The sequence below is a fragment of the Pseudorasbora parva genome, chromosome 3 (genome assembly GCF_024679245.1).
Source record: "Pseudorasbora parva isolate DD20220531a chromosome 3, ASM2467924v1, whole genome shotgun sequence".
Lineage (NCBI taxonomy): Eukaryota > Metazoa > Chordata > Actinopteri > Cypriniformes > Gobionidae > Pseudorasbora > Pseudorasbora parva.
The window spans coordinates 932,014-948,330 of NC_090174.1; the positions used below are offsets into that span (position 1 = coordinate 932,014).

At 45.6% G+C, this 16,317-nt stretch overlaps 1 protein-coding gene across 4 annotated transcripts in view; it reads left to right on the forward strand.

Annotated features, from left to right (window-relative positions):
- Positions 1 to 15,536, forward strand: part of pax8 (paired box 8) — a 43,993-nt gene extending 28,457 nt beyond the window's left edge. For all 4 annotated transcript variants that reach the window (XM_067437518.1, XM_067437517.1, XM_067437520.1 and 1 more), the window contains 2 exons: positions 11,758 to 11,844; positions 13,691 to 15,536. In XM_067437518.1, the coding sequence (XP_067293619.1) occupies positions 11,758 to 11,844; positions 13,691 to 13,758 (155 nt within the window). In that variant the 3' untranslated portion in view covers positions 13,759 to 15,536. The remainder of the gene's footprint in view (positions 1 to 11,757; positions 11,845 to 13,690) is intronic.
- Positions 15,537 to 16,317: the final 781 nt, after the last annotated feature.

The following is a 16,317-nucleotide window of genomic DNA, read 5'->3' on the forward strand; positions in this document are numbered from 1 at the left end:
GTGCTGAACGGTAAGGGGCGTGCTGAACGGTAAGGGGCGTGCTGAACGGTAAGGGGAGTGCTGAACGGTAAGGGGCATGCTGAACGGTAAGGGGCGTGCTGAACGGTAAGGGGCGTGCTGAACGGTAAGGGGCGTGCTGAACATTAAGGGGAGTGCTGAACGGTAAGGGGCGTGCTGAACGGTAATGGGCGTGCTGAACATTAATGGGCGTGCTGAACGGTAAGGGGCGTGCTGAGCGGTAAGGAGCGTGCTGAACGGTAAGGGGCGTGCTGAACATTAATGGGCGTGCTGAACGGTAAGGGGCGTGCTGAACGGTAAGGGGCGGGCTGAACGGTAAGGGGCGTGCTGAACGGTAAGGGGCGTGCTGAACGGTAAGGGGCGTGCTGAACGGTAAGGGGCGGGCTGAACGGTAAGGGGAGTGCTGAACGGTAAGGGGCGTGCTGAACGGTAAGGGGCGTACTGAACGGTAAGGGGCGTGCTGAACGGTAAGGGGTGTGCTGAGCGGTAAGGGGCGTGCTGAACGGTAAGGGGTGTGCTGAGCGGTAAGGGGCGTGCTGAACATTAATGGGCGTGCTGAACGGTAAGGGGCGTGCTGAACGGTAAGGGGCGTGCTGAGCGGTAAGGGGCGTGCTGAACGGTAAGGGGCGTGCTGAACATTAATGGGCGTGCTGAACGGTAAGGGGTGTGCTGAGTGGTAAGGGGCGTGCTGAACATTAATGGGCGTGCTGAACGGTAAGGGGCGTGCTGAACGGTAAGGGGCGTGCTGAACGGTAAGTGGCGTGCTGAACGTTAATGGACGTGCTGAACGGTAAGGGGCGTGCTGAACGGTAAGGGGCGTGCTGAACATTAATGGGCGTGCTACACGGTAAGGGGCGTGCTGAACGGTAAGGGGCGTGCCGAACGGTAATGGGCGTGCTGAACGGTAAGGGGTGTGCTGAACGGTAAGGGGCGTGCTGAACGGTAAGGGGCGTGCTGAGCGGTAAGGGGCGTGCTGAACGGTAAGGGGCGTGCTGAACATTAATGGGCGTGCTGAACGGTAAGGGGCGTGCCGAACGGTAAGGGGCGTGCTGAGCGGTAAGGGGCTTGCTGAGCGGTAAGGGGCTTGCTGAGCGGTAAGGGGCGTGCTGAACGGTAAGGGGCGTGCTGAACATTAATGGGCGTGCTGAACGGTAAGGGGCGGGCTGAACGGTAAGGGGCGTGCTGAACATTAATGGGCGTGCTGAGCGGTAAGGGGCGTGCTGAATGGTAAGGGACGTGCTGAGCGGTAAGGGGCGTGCTGAGCGGTAAGGGGCGTGCTGAACAGTAAGGGGCGTGCTGAACGGTAAGGGGAGTGCTGAATGGTAAGGGACGTGCTGAACAGTAAGGGGCGTGCTGAACGGTAAGGGGTGTGCAGAACAGTAAGGGACGTGCTGAACAGTAAGGGGCGTGCTGAGCGGTAAGGGGCGTGCTGAGCGGTAAGGGGCGTGCTGAACGGTAAGGGGCGTGCTGAACATTAATGGGCGTGCTGAACGGTAAGGGGCGTGCTGAGCGGTAAGGGGCGTGCTGAATGGTAAGGGACGTGCTGAGCGGTAAGGGGCGTGCTGAGCGGTAAGGGGCGTGCTGAACAGTAAGGGGCGTGCTGAACGGTAATGGGCGTGCTGAACGGTAATGGGCGTGTTGAGCGGTAAGGGGCGTGCTGAGCGGTAAGGGGCGTGCTAGCTTTCGACTTCACACTGGCTATGATTACAAATGGCTTGTGCTGATAAAAACATCTGCTAAATGAAAACATGTAAACGCTTAGCGCCGCTCACACCGTCTTCAGGAAACGTTGGAGTTTTGTGATTAAACAGTGGACTCATAAATGCAGCTTCTCTGCGAGGGTGAGAACGCCGGAGGCCGGGTTAGAGATTAACAGGAGGACGGGCGGGTTAATCAGTGGCCCGTTTCAGTCACACAGCGGATCAGGATCAACACACACACGCCAGGAATGAGTGCACAATCTATATGGAAAACATATACAGAGAGAGAGAGAGAGAGAGAGAGAGAGAGAGAGAGTGAGTGAGAGAGAGAGAGTGAGAGTGTGTGTGAGAGAGAGAGAGAGAGAGAGAGAGAGAGAGAGTATCCATTAAGGAACAAACGGCAGGAGGAGTGTGAGCTCAGCAGAGACTTCTCTTCTCTTCTCTTCTCTTCTCTTCTCTCAGATGAAGTCTGCCCTGCCAAGCGCGAAATGAGAGAGAGTCTGATTTATTATTTTTCTGGTGGGCTCGCCGAGAGGAAGCGTTCATACACAATTACTCCCTGAGGGGGGAGGGGGAGGGGGGGCTCAATCCGGCTCCCATAATTACCAATTAGATATTGGAATGTTTAAAAAATAAAGCCTGGCAGAGGAAGGCATGAAAGGAGGAAGTGAGGGATGGAGAGGAGCCGTCTGACTGCATGGCTCAGTGGTTATCGTCCAGCTGCCCGCGGATTAATGCTTTACCAGCCTAACCGCCGAGTGAATGATAGACTCGGTGTGTGTGTGTGTGTGTGTGTGTGTGTGTGTGTGTGTGTGTGTGTGTGTGTGTGTGTGTGTGTGTGTCACTCGGAGTGTGTGTTTCCCTCGGAGTGTGTGTTTCACTCAGAGTGTGTGTGGAGTGTGTGTTTCACTTGGAGTGTGTGTTTCCCTCTGAGTGTTTGTTTCACTCGGAGTGTGTGTGTAGTGTGTATGTGTCACTCGGAGTGTGTGTTTCCCTCGGAGTGTTTGTTTCACTCGGGGTGTGTGTGTAGTGTGTGTGTCACTCGGAGTGTGTTTCCCTCGGAGTGTGTGTTTCACTCGGAGTGTGTGTGGAGTGTGTGTTTCACCTGGAGTGTGTGTTTCCCTCGGAGTGTTTGTTTCACTCGGAGTGTGTGTGTAGTGTGTGTGTCACTTGGAGTGTGTGTTTCACTCAGAGTGTGTGTTTCACTCAGAGTGAGTGTTTCACTCGTAGTGTGTGTCACTCGGTGTGTGTGTTTCACTCGGAGTGTGTGTGTAGCGTGTTTGTGTCACTCGGAGTGTGTGTTTCACTCGGAGTGTTTGTTTCACTCGGAGTGTGTGTTTCACTCAGAGTGTGTGTGTCACTGGGAGTGTGTGTGTCACTCGGAGTGTGAGTTTCTCTCGGAGTGAGTGTTTCACTCGTAGTGTGTGTTTCACTCGGTGTGTGTGTTTCACTTAGAGTGTGTGTTTCACTCGGAGTGTGTGTTTCACTCGGAGTGTGTCTTTCACTCGGAGTGTGTCTTTCACTCAGAGTGTGTGTGGAGTATGTGTGTTTCACTCGTTGTGTGTGTTTCACTCGGAGTGTGTGTGGAGTGTGTGTTTCACTCGGAGTGTGTGTGGAGTGTGTTTCACTCGGAGTGTGTGTTTCACTCAGAGTGTTTGTGGAGTGTGTGTTTCACTCGGTGTGTGTGTTTCACTCGAAGTGTGTGTGGAGTGTGTGTTTCACTCGGTGTGTGTGTTTCACTCGGTGTGTGTGTGGAGTGTGTGTTTCACATGGAGTGTGTTTCACTCAGAGTGTGTGTTTCACTCAGAGTGTGTGTTTCACTCGGAGTGTGTGTGGAGTGTGTCACTCGGAGTGTGTGTTTCACTCGGTGTGTGTTTCAGATGGAGTGTGTGTGGAGTGTGTGTTTCACTTGGAGTGTGTGTTTCACTCGGAGTGTGTGTTTCACTCGGATGTGTGTGTTTCACATGGAGTGTGTGTTTCACTCGGACTGTGTGTGTCACTCGGTGTGTGTGTTTTACTCAGAGTGTGTGTTTCACTTTGGAGTGTGTGTTTCACTCGGTGTGTGTGTTTCACTTAGAGTGTGTGCTTCACTCGGAGTGTGTGTTTAACTTGGAGTGTGTGTTTCAGACGCAGGTCAGCATGAGTGTGTGTTTCACTTGGAGTGTGTGTGTCACTCGGTGTGTGTGTTTCACTCGGAGTGTGTTTCACTCAGAGTGTGTGTTTGACTCGGTGTGTGTGTTTGACTCGATGTGTGTTTGGAGTATGTGCTTCACTCGGAGTGTGTGTCTCACTCGGGGTGTGTGTGTAGTGTGTGTGTGTCACTTGGAGTGTGTGTTTCACTCGGAGAGTGTTTTACTCGCAGTGTGTGTTTCACTCGGAGTGTGTGTTTCACTCGGAGTGTGTGTTTCACTCGGAGTGTGTCTGGAGTGTCTTTGTCACTCAGAGTGTGTGTTTCACTCGGTGTGTGTGTTTCAGAGGCAGGCAGGCATGAGTGTGTGTTTCGCTCGGAGTGTGTGTTTCACTCGGAGTGTGTGTTTCGCTCGGTGTGTGTGTTTCGCTCGGAGTGTGTGTTTCGCTCGGAGTGTGTGTTTCACTCGGAGAGTGTGTTTCACGCGGTGTGTGTGTTTCAGAGGCAGGCAGGCATGAGTGTGTGTTTCACTCGGAGTGTGTGTTTCGCTCGGAGTGTGTGTTTCACTCATAGTGTGTGTTGCAGAGGCAGGTAGGCATGAGTGTGTGTTTAACTCGGAGTGTGTGTTTTTTGGAGTATGTGTTTCACTCATAGTGTGTTTTTTTCGGAGTGTGTGTTTCACTCACAGTGTGTGTTTCAGAGGCAGGTAGGCATGAGTGTGTGTTTCATTTAGAGTTTGTGTTTTTTGGAGTGTGTGTTTCACTCGGAGTGTGTGTTTCACTCGGAGTGTGTGTTTCACTCTGAGTGTGTGTTTCACTCTGAGAGTTTGTTTCACTCGGAGTGTGTGTGGATTGTGTGTTTCACTCAGAGTGTGTGTTTCACTCTGAGAGTTTGTTTCACTCGGTGTGTGTGTGGATCGTGTGTTTCACTCAGAGTGTGTGTTTCACTCGGAGAGTTTGTTTCACTCGGAGTGTGTGTGGATTGTGTGTTTCACTCAGAGTGTGTGTTTCACTCGGAGAGTTTGTTTCACTCGGAGTGTGTGTGGATTGTGTGTTTCACTCAGAGTGTGTGTTTCACTCAGAGTGTGTGTTTCACTCGGAGAGTTTGTTTCACTCAGAGTGTGTGTGTCACTCGGAGTGTGGGTTTCACTCTGAGTGTGTGTGGAGTGTGTGTGTCACTCAGAGTGTGTTTCACTTGGAGTGTGTGTGGAGTGTGTGTTTCACTAAGAGTGTGTATTTCAGTCGAAGATTGTGTTTCACTCTGAGAGTTTGTTTCACTCTGAGTGTGTGTGGAGTGTGTGTGTCACTCGGAGCGTGTGTGTCACTCTGAGAGTGTTTGTTTCACTCGGAGTGTGTGTTTCACTCAGAGTGTGTGTGTCACTGGGAGTGTGTGTGTCACTCGGAGTGTGAGTTTCTCTCGGAGTGAGTGTTTCACTCGTAGTGTGTGTTTCACTCGGTGTGTGTGTTTCACTTAGAGTGTGTGTTTCACTCGGAGTGTGTGTTTCACTCGGAGTGTGTCTTTCACTCGGAGTGTGTCTTTCACTCAGAGTGTGTGTGGAGTATGTGTGTTTCACTCGTTGTGTGTGTTTCACTCGGAGTGTGTGTGGAGTGTGTGTTTCACTCGGAGTGTGTGTGGAGTGTGTTTCACTCGGAGTGTGTGTTTCACTCAGAGTGTTTGTGGAGTGTGTGTTTCACTCGGTGTGTGTGTTTCACTCGAAGTGTGTGTGGAGTGTGTGTTTCACTCGGTGTGTGTGTTTCACTCGGTGTGTGTGTGGAGTGTGTGTTTCACATGGAGTGTGTTTCACTCAGAGTGTGTGTTTCACTCAGAGTGTGTGTTTCACTCGGAGTGTGTGTGGAGTGTGTCACTCGGAGTGTGTGTTTCACTCGGTGTGTGTTTCAGATGGAGTGTGTGTGGAGTGTGTGTTTCACTTGGAGTGTGTGTTTCACTCGGAGTGTGTGTTTCACTCGGATGTGTGTGTTTCACATGGAGTGTGTGTTTCACTCGGACTGTGTGTGTCACTCGGTGTGTGTGTTTTACTCAGAGTGTGTGTTTCACTTTGGAGTGTGTGTTTCACTCGGTGTGTGTGTTTCACTTAGAGTGTGTGCTTCACTCGGAGTGTGTGTTTAACTTGGAGTGTGTGTTTCAGACGCAGGTCAGCATGAGTGTGTGTTTCACTTGGAGTGTGTGTGTCACTCGGTGTGTGTGTTTCACTCGGAGTGTGTTTCACTCAGAGTGTGTGTTTGACTCGGTGTGTGTGTTTGACTCGATGTGTGTTTGGAGTATGTGCTTCACTCGGAGTGTGTGTCTCACTCGGGGTGTGTGTGTAGTGTGTGTGTGTCACTTGGAGTGTGTGTTTCACTCGGAGAGTGTTTTACTCGCAGTGTGTGTTTCACTCGGAGTGTGTGTTTCACTCGGAGTGTGTGTTTCACTCGGAGTGTGTCTGGAGTGTCTTTGTCACTCAGAGTGTGTGTTTCACTCGGTGTGTGTGTTTCAGAGGCAGGCAGGCATGAGTGTGTGTTTCGCTCGGAGTGTGTGTTTCACTCGGAGTGTGTGTTTCGCTCGGTGTGTGTGTTTCGCTCGGAGTGTGTGTTTCGCTCGGAGTGTGTGTTTCACTCGGAGAGTGTGTTTCACGCGGTGTGTGTGTTTCAGAGGCAGGCAGGCATGAGTGTGTGTTTCACTCGGAGTGTGTGTTTCGCTCGGAGTGTGTGTTTCACTCATAGTGTGTGTTGCAGAGGCAGGTAGGCATGAGTGTGTGTTTAACTCGGAGTGTGTGTTTTTTGGAGTATGTGTTTCACTCATAGTGTGTTTTTTTCGGAGTGTGTGTTTCACTCACAGTGTGTGTTTCAGAGGCAGGTAGGCATGAGTGTGTGTTTCATTTAGAGTTTGTGTTTTTTGGAGTGTGTGTTTCACTCGGAGTGTGTGTTTCACTCGGAGTGTGTGTTTCACTCTGAGTGTGTGTTTCACTCTGAGAGTTTGTTTCACTCGGAGTGTGTGTGGATTGTGTGTTTCACTCAGAGTGTGTGTTTCACTCTGAGAGTTTGTTTCACTCGGTGTGTGTGTGGATCGTGTGTTTCACTCAGAGTGTGTGTTTCACTCGGAGAGTTTGTTTCACTCGGAGTGTGTGTGGATTGTGTGTTTCACTCAGAGTGTGTGTTTCACTCGGAGAGTTTGTTTCACTCGGAGTGTGTGTGGATTGTGTGTTTCACTCAGAGTGTGTGTTTCACTCAGAGTGTGTGTTTCACTCGGAGAGTTTGTTTCACTCAGAGTGTGTGTGTCACTCGGAGTGTGGGTTTCACTCTGAGTGTGTGTGGAGTGTGTGTGTCACTCAGAGTGTGTTTCACTTGGAGTGTGTGTGGAGTGTGTGTTTCACTAAGAGTGTGTATTTCAGTCGAAGATTGTGTTTCACTCTGAGAGTTTGTTTCACTCTGAGTGTGTGTGGAGTGTGTGTGTCACTCGGAGCGTGTGTGTCACTCTGAGAGTGTTTTTCACTCGGAGTGTGTGTAAAGTGTGTGTTTCACTCTTTGTGTGTGTTTCACTCTGTGTGTGTGTTTCCCTCGCAGTGTGTGTCACTACGTGTGTATGTTTCACTCAGAGTGTGTGTTTCACTACGTGTGTGTGTTTTACTCAGAGTGTGTGTTTCACTCTGAGTGTGTGTTTCACTCGGAAAGTGTGTTTCACTCGGAGTGTGTTTTTCACTCTGAGTGTGTGTTTCACTCGAACTGTGTGTGGAATGTGTGTGTCACTCGGAGTGTGTGTTTCACTCTGAGTGTGTGTTTCACTCGGAGTGTGTGTTTCACTCGGAGTGTGTGTTTCACTCGGAGTGTGTGTTTCACTCTGAGTGTGTGTTTCACTCAGAGTGTGTGTTTCACTCGGAGTGTGTGGTTCACTCGGAGAGTGTTTTTCACTCGGAGTGTGTGTGGAGTGTGTGTTTCACTCGGTGTGTGTAATTCACTCAGAGTGTCTGTTTCACACGGAGTGTGTGTCACTACCTGTGTGTGTTTCACTCGGAGTGTGTGTTTCACTCAGAATGTATTTTTCACTCAGAGTGTGTGTGTGGAGTGTGTGTGGAGTGTGTTTTTCACTCGGAGTGTGTGTTTCACTCAGAGATTGTATTTCACTCGGAGAGTTTGTTTCACTCGGAGTGTGTGTGGAGTCTGTGTGTCACTCGGAGTGTGTGTTTCACTCAGAGATTGTGTTTCACTCGGAGAGTGTGTGGAGTGTGTGTTTCACTCAGAGTGTGTTTCACTCGGAGATTGTATTTCACTCGGAGAGTTTGTTTCACTCGGAGTGTGTGTGGAGTGTGTGTGTCACTCGGAGTGTGTGTTTCACTCAGAGATTGTGTTTCACTCGGAGAGTGTGTGGAGTGTGTGTTTCACTCAGAGTGTGTTTCACTCGGAGATTGTGTTTCACTCTGAGAGTTTGTTTCACTCTGAGTGTGTGTGGAGTGTGTGTGTCACTCAGAGTGTGTGTTTCACTCTGAGATTGTGTTTCACTCTGAGTTTGTGTTTCACTCAGAATGTGTTTTTCACTCGGAGTGTGTGTGTGGTGTGTGTGAAGTGTGTTTTTCACTCGGAGTGTGTGTTTCACTCGGAGATTGTGTTTCACGCGGAGAGTTTGTTTTACTCTAAAAGTGTGTGTGGAGTGTGTGTGTCCCTCGGAGTGTGCGTTTCACTCTGAGATTGTGTTTCACACAGAGAGTGTGTGGAGTGTGTGTTTCACTCGGAGATTGTGTTTCACTCTGAGTGTGTGTGGAGTGTGTGTGTCACTCGGAGTGTGTGTGTCACTAGGAGAGTGTGTGTCACTCGCAGTGTGTTTTTCAGACGCAGGTCGGCATGAGTGTGTGTTTCACTCGCAGTGTGTGTTTCACTCGGGGTGTGTTTCACTCGCAGTGTGTGTTTCAGACGCAGGTCGGCATGAGTGTGGTTTCACTCGCAGCGTGTGTTTCACTCAGAGTGTGTGTTTCACTGGGAGTGTGTGTTTCACTCGGAGTGTGTGTTTCACTCAGTGTGTGTGTTTCCCTCGGAGTGCGTGTTTCAGAGGCAGGTCGGCATGAGTGTGTGTTTCACACGGAGTGTGTGTTTCACTCAGAGTGTGTGTTTCACTGGGAGTGTGTGTTTCACTCGGAGTGTGTGTTTCACTCAGTGTGTGTGTTTCCCTCGGAGTGCGTGTTTCAGAGGCAGGTCGGCATGAGTGTGTGTTTCACTCTGATTGTGTGTTTCACTCGGAGTGTGTTTCACTCGGAGTGTGTGTTTCACTCGGAGTGTGTGTTTCACTCGGAGTGTGTGTTTCACTCAGAGTGTGTGTTTCACTCAGAGTGTGTGTTTCACTCGGAGTGTGTGTTTCACTCAGAGTGTGTGTTTCACTCAGAATGTGTTTTTCACTCGGAGTGTGTGTGTGGAGTGTGTGTGAAGTGTGTTTTTCACTCGGAGTGTGTGTTTCACTCGGAGATTGTGTTTCACGCGGAGAGTTTGTTTTACTCTAAAAGTGTGTGTGGAGTGTGTGTGTCCCTCGGAGTGTGCGTTTCACTCTGAGATTGTGTTTCACTCAGAGAGTGTGTGGAGTGTGTGTTTCACTCGGAGATTGTGTTTCACTCTGAGTGTGTGTGGAGTGTGTGTGTCACTCGGAGTGTGTGTGTCACTAGGAGAGTGTGTGTCACTCGCAGTGTGTTTTTCAGACGCAGGTCGGCATGAGTGTGTGTTTCACTCGCAGTGTGTGTTTCACTCGGGGTGTGTTTCACTCGCAGTGTGTGTTTCAGACGCAGGTCGGCATGAGTGTGGTTTCACTCGCAGCGTGTGTTTCACTCAGAGTGTGTGTTTCACTGGGAGTGTGTGTTTCACTCAGAGTGTGTGTTTCACTCAGTGTGTGTGTTTCCCTCGGAGTGCGTGTTTCAGAGGCAGGTCGGCATGAGTGTGTGTTTCACACGGAGTGTGTGTTTCACTCAGAGTGTGTGTTTCACTGGGAGTGTGTGTTTCACTCGGAGTGTGTGTTTCAATCAGTGTGTGTGTTTCCCTCGGAGTGCGTGTTTCAGAGGCAGGTCGGCATGAGTGTGTGTTTCACTCTGATTGTGTGTTTCACTCGGAGTGTGTTTCACTCGGAGTGTGTGTTTCACTCGGAGTGTGTGTTTCACTCGGAGTGTGTGTTTCACTCAGAGTGTGTGTTTCACTCAGAGTGTGTGTTTCACTCGGAGTGTGTGTTTCACTCAGAGTGTGTGTTTCACTCAGAGTGTGTGTTTCACTCGGAGTGTGTGTTTCACTCGGAGTGTGTGTTTCAGAGGCAGGTCGGCATGAGTGTGTGTTTCACTCAGAGTGTGTGTTTCACTCAGAGTGTGTGTTTCACTCGGAGTGTGTGTTTCACTCGGAGTGTGTGTTTCACTCAGAGTGTGTGTTTCACTCGGAGTGTGTGTTTCACTCGGAGTGTGTGTTTCAGAGGCAGGTCGGCATGAGTGTGTGTTTCACTCAGAGTGTGTGTTTCACTCTGATTGTGTGTTTCACTCGGAGTGTGTTTCACTCGGAGTGTGTGTTTCACTCGGAGTGTGTGTTTCACTCGGAGTGTGTGTTTCACTCTGATTGTGTGTTTCACTCTGATTGTGTGTTTCACTCGGAGTGTGTGTTTCACTCGGAGTGTGTGTTTCACTCGGAGTGTGTGTTTCAGAGGCAGGTCGGCATGAGTGTGTTTTACTCAGAGTGTGTGTTTCACTCGGTGTGTGTGTTTCACCCGGAGTGTGTGTTTTACTCAGAGTGTGTGTTTCACTCGGTGTGTGTATTTCACTCGGAGTGTGTGTTTTACTCTGTGTGTGTGTTTCACTCGGAGTGTGTGTTTTACTCGATGTGTGTTTCACTCAGAGTGTGTGTTTCACTCGGTGTGTGTGTTTCAGATGCAGGTCGGCATGAGTGTGTGTTTCCCTCAGAGTGTGTGTTTCACTCTGTGTGTGTTTCCCTCAGAGTATGTGTTTCCCTCAGAGTGTGTGTTTTACTTTGTGTGTGTTACACTCAGTGTGTGTGTTTCACTCGCAGGTAGGCATGAGTGTGTGTTTCACTCGGACTGTGTGTTTTACTTGGTGTGTGTGTTTCACTCAGTGTGTGTGTTTCATTCGGAGTGTGTGTTCCACTCGGTGTGTGTGTTCCACTCAGTGTGTGTGTTCCACTCGGAGTGTGTGTTCCACTCGGAGTGTGTGTTTCACTCGCAGTGTGTGTTTCACTTGGAGTGTGTGTTTCACTCAGTGTGTGTGTTTCACTCGCAGATAGGCATGAGTGTGTGTTTCACTCGGAGTGTGTGTTTCCCTCGGAGTGTGTGTTTCAGACGCAGGTAGGCATGAGTGTGTGTTTCACTCTGAGTGTGTGTTTCACTCGGAGTGTGTGTTTCAGACGCAGGTAGGCATGAGTGTGTGTTTCACTCGGAGTGTGTGTTTCACTTGCAGTGTGTGTTTCAGACGCAGGTTGGCATGAGTGTGTGTCATCGGAGTGTGTGTTTCACTTGATGTGTGTGTTTCACTTGGAGTGTGTGTTTCACTCAGTGTGTGTGTTTCACTCGCAGGTAGGCATGAGTGTGTGTTTCCCTCGGAGTGTGTGTTTCAGACGCAGGTAGGCATGAGTGTGTGTTTCACTCGGAGTGTGTGTTTCAGACACAGGTAGGCATAAGTGTGTGTTTCACTCGGAGTGTGTGTTTCACTCGGAGTGTGTGTTTCAGACGCAGGTAGGCATGAGTGTGTGTTTCATTCTGAGTGTGTGTGTGTGTCACTCGGAGTGTGTGTTTTAGACGCAGGTTGACATGAGTGTGTGTGTCACTTGAAGTGTGTGTTTCAGATGCAGATCGGCATGAGTGTGTGTGTGTGTGTGTGTGTGTGTGTGTGTGTGTGTGTGTGTGTTTTTGGCTGTTGTTGTCTTATGTAACGGGTTGTGTGTTCACTTGTAGGACCGGAATACACAAGCCAGACTTACAGCCACCCGCCCTACACGTCCTACAGCGAGGCCTGGAGATTCACCAACTCCAGCATATTGGGTGAGTGTGTGTGTGTGTGTGTGTGTGTGTGTGTGTGTGTGTGTGTGTGTGTGTGTGTGTGTGTGTGTGTGTGTGTGTGTGTGTGTGTGTGTGTGTGTGTGTGTGTGTGTGTGTGTGTGTGTGTGTGTGTCCTTCAACTATTGCGTCAGGCTTCAGTCACATGCGGTTTGCCCTCTACGAGTCACTGTGTGCCTTCAGCTATTGAGCTTTTCTGTGGAAATAAATAATGCCACAAGTCGGCCATTAGTCCTCGAGCTGGAACTACAGAGGTTTCAGCAAACACAAAACACTCAAAAAATATACGTTGGATTTACACTTTTGGCCTCCTGAGGAAGGACGGTTAAAAAAAAAACAATAGGGTGTCAATCATGTTTAATGCCATCATTCACACAAAAAATTATACGCTGGATTTACTTATTTTTCTTCAACAGGTTCCACTTAACTGGTTTATGTTGAATTGAATTAACATTATCTATTTCAGTAAACACATTTCTTTTTTTATGTATGGTTAATTCAATGCCGTTTAGTTAAATCAGGTTAATCATTGTCCAAATCTATTACGTTTATTTACTCTAAAATAATGAATATAAAGTACATATAAAGTAACCAGTTTCCAGTCTAAATATTAAAAAAAAATCTTAAATTAAGATGAATTTCCTAGATCAGTAAAACAACATTAAAAAAAATCTTGTTTTCTGGGGGAAAATATCAAAATGAAGAAAAAAACAGGCAAAATGATCTGCCAATGGGTTGAGAAAAATAATCTTATTTCTGATTAAAAACTTGTTTCTTGTTTCCGAACAGAAATAAGATTATTTTTCTCACCCCATTGGCAGATCATTTTGCCTGTCGTTTTACTGATCTAGTAAATGCATCTTGATTTAAGAATTGTTAGATATTTAGACTGGAAACAAGACAAAAATACTAAATAAGAAGAGCATTTTCTGATGGGTTTTTTCTTTTTTCTTTTTGTACCCATGGCATGCCCATAACAGTTATTTCATCATTATTAAAACACCTTTAATTGGCTTTGTTGTCACCGCAGTGTTAAAGTCTAAAAACACTCACACAACACAAACTTTAAACATAACAAAACATTAAACATTAAAAAAGTCTCTCCATTTTCTCATCTTGTTAAACAAAGCACTTTATTTAAACATTTACTCTCCAAATTCTTTGCAAAGCATGATGGGAAGGGAAAGTCCTGTTTGATTGGGTCACTTGATTGAAACTATTTCAAAATACAAACAAAGTTATAAACTGCAAAAAAAAATGCTCTTCTTACTCAGTATTTTTGTCTCGTTTCTAGTCCAAATAGCTAAAAAATTCTATTATTTATTAGTATTTATTAGACAAGCAAAAGTAATTGTCTTGTTTTGGGAAAAAATAACTCAAAATGAAGAGAGTTTTTGCTTAAAATAAGATAAATAATCTGCCAATGGGGTGAGAAAAATAATCTTAATTCAAACAGAAAACAAGATTATTTTTCTCACCCCATTGGCAGATTATTTAGCTTATTTTAAGCAAAAACTCTCTTCATTTTGAGTTATTTTTTCCCAAAACAGTGGGTACTTGTCTAGTAAATGTTTCTTAATGTAAGAATTTTTAGATATTCTGACTAGAAACAAGACAGAAATACTAAGTTAGAAGAACATTTTTGCTGTGTGGTTTTAAATCAAACATGACTCAATCACATCTGTACCAGAAATCTTATATAATGATTTTTAATCGAGATTAATTGCTTAAATAAAGTGAAGAGCATCATAAAAGAATATCATATGGATGTTTTATTATATTGTATGTTATTTATATTGTTAAATGGGATGTTTTCTGTCGCCCCCTGCAGGTTCTCCGTATTACTACGGGTCCGCGCGCGCGCCCCCGCCCGCCTCCGCCGCATACGATCATCTCTAGTCCCGGGCACGAGCAATATGAAGAAAACATATTGATGGACGATACCTTTTATTGCCTGATAAACTATTTATGTCAACCACACGTTTACATCTTTATCCAGCAGTCAGAACATCTGTGTTTTTGTTTCTCAGTAGCCAAAGACATTTTATATACTGTTTTATTTGATTTCTTCACGGTTATTCATGAATACTTTCAAACTGACTAACCACACACTGCAAAGATATGCTCTTCTTATTTAGTATTTTTTTCTTGTTTCCAGTCCAAATATCTAAATATTCTTAAATCAAGATGCATTTACTAGATCAGTCAAATTACATAAGATATTTTTGCTTGTTTTGTTCACTGAAAAAAAGGTGTGTTGTATTTAGATGATTTAATCATGTACATCGGTTCCACATGAATCAATTAATGAATCAAACATGATTTGTTCACATAACTTCAACATCATGGAATGAAGTCATTGTTAAGTAACCCAATTGAGTGAAATGATTTTAAAATGGCTTCCTAACATCAGTGAAGTCCTCAGGAGCGCTTGAGACCCTTCCTCTTTAATCGAATCACAAGCTTATTTAGTATTTGTGTATTTTTGTGGTCACTTGACTGATTTATAAGACTGCACTAACTATCTTTAATTCTGTTAGTCAGCAATAGCTCATAATGAACATGTCAAGTGCTATGAAAAGCTCTTTAATGACAGGAGCTGTCTCACAGCCTGAGCAATCGCTCCGCTCTTCTCCACTACGGGAACTCAATATCATTTAAATGCTTCTAATTATTCCAACATAATTAAACATTAAACACTATTGAACATAAAGTCTCCCCCTCAGAAAAAAAAGATTCAGGCCCTTCATAGATAAGACACATTTAAATGATGATTAGTTTACTTAATTAAATGAAGTTGTCGAAATGTGTTCAATCATCCTAATGTATTTAAAACTGAAGTTTACTTCATTAATTTGCGTTAAAACTACATTAAATATTTGTGTTGAGAGAACTAACAGCAGTGGATCTGAAGTTCCCGGCATGCTTTGCAAGGGACGGCGCTAGGAGAGGAAATTTAGGGATTAAAGTGATATTTCAGTAAAGATGTTATGAGTTTATGTTAGTGTTTAATGTTCAGTTATGCTGGACATCGAGGAGTTTGTGGTTAGCATTACGCAGAAGAGTGGCTGAGTTTAGGCTGTGGGCTCTTATATTCAATTCCTAAATTAAATATTTTTAGTTTTTCCAATGATTTTTTTTTTTTTTAAATGCTTGTTATTTAAAAGTTTTAAAGGCCAATTAAATTGATAACAGTGCTCACCTCACATAATAAACTTTTATAAATATAACATAATTAAGTAAACGGCACATATAATTATTACGTAACAGGGACAAATTCAACAGGTTTGTGTTTACTCAAAGAAATTGTGTCAGTTTTACTTGCATTTCTTTTTGTTCTTATAACTAAATTGATATTTGTAAAAATTGCTTAATATAGTTGTGTGCAACCACTGACCACATTTTTTTAAAGTCAATTCAACAAGTCATTTTTTGAGTGTAATTTTCCCCAAAACAACACATAAAATAAAACTTTCACTCTTCTAATCAAGTCCTGCACGCAAAGCATGCTGGGAACTACAGTTTCAGCAAAAATCATGTTGGAGAACTTAATTGGTTCACCAGCCGAATCTCACGAAAAATGTGAATAAATAGTACGAGTGTGCAATGCCGTGGAATGTATACGCCAAAACTCATTTTGGCGTGCATATGATGCGCACTTTATGGCGTATTATACATACCAATCCCCCACCCCACCACCCTAAACCTACCCAAGAGCGCGTGTCATATATACGCCGTAAAGTGCGCATCATGTGCACGCCAAAATGAGTTTTGGCGTATACATTCCACGGCATTGCACACTCGCAGGGGCGTGGGACTGGGGGGATAAAGGGTACTGAGTAACCAGGGCCCAAGGCAGGGAAGTCCGTTTTCTATACATACACATACATGGTACGGGGGCCCAGCAAGATGGTTTGTACCCAGGGCCCAAAATTTGGTGCTACGCCTCTGCACACTCGTACTATTTATACACATTTTTGTGTGATCGGGTTGGGTTCACATTCACCCCAAATAATGTAATCTAGTAGATTGCAGATTTTAGAGAATTACATCAATCGAAAGCAAAGAAATCACGTTTAGAAGAGAAACACAATTTTGTTCCGTAGATCGCAAATAATAAGATTAAGTAAATTGGAGAATGTGTGTTTTCCTTTTTTTTCAGTGAAAATATTATAATCAAGATGCATTTACTAGATCAGTAAAATGACGAGATATTTTTTCTTGTTTTGTTGAAAATAAAATCAAAATGAAGTGAGTTTTTGCTTAAAACAGGCAAAATGATCTGCCAGTGGCATTATTTCTGTTCGGAAACAAGATTTCAATCAGAAATCAGATTATTTTTCTCACCCCACTGGCAGATCATTTTGCCTGTTTTAAGCAAAAACTCACTTCATTTAGATTTTATTTTCAACAAAACAAGAAAAAATATCTTATGTCGTTTTACTGATCTAGTAAATG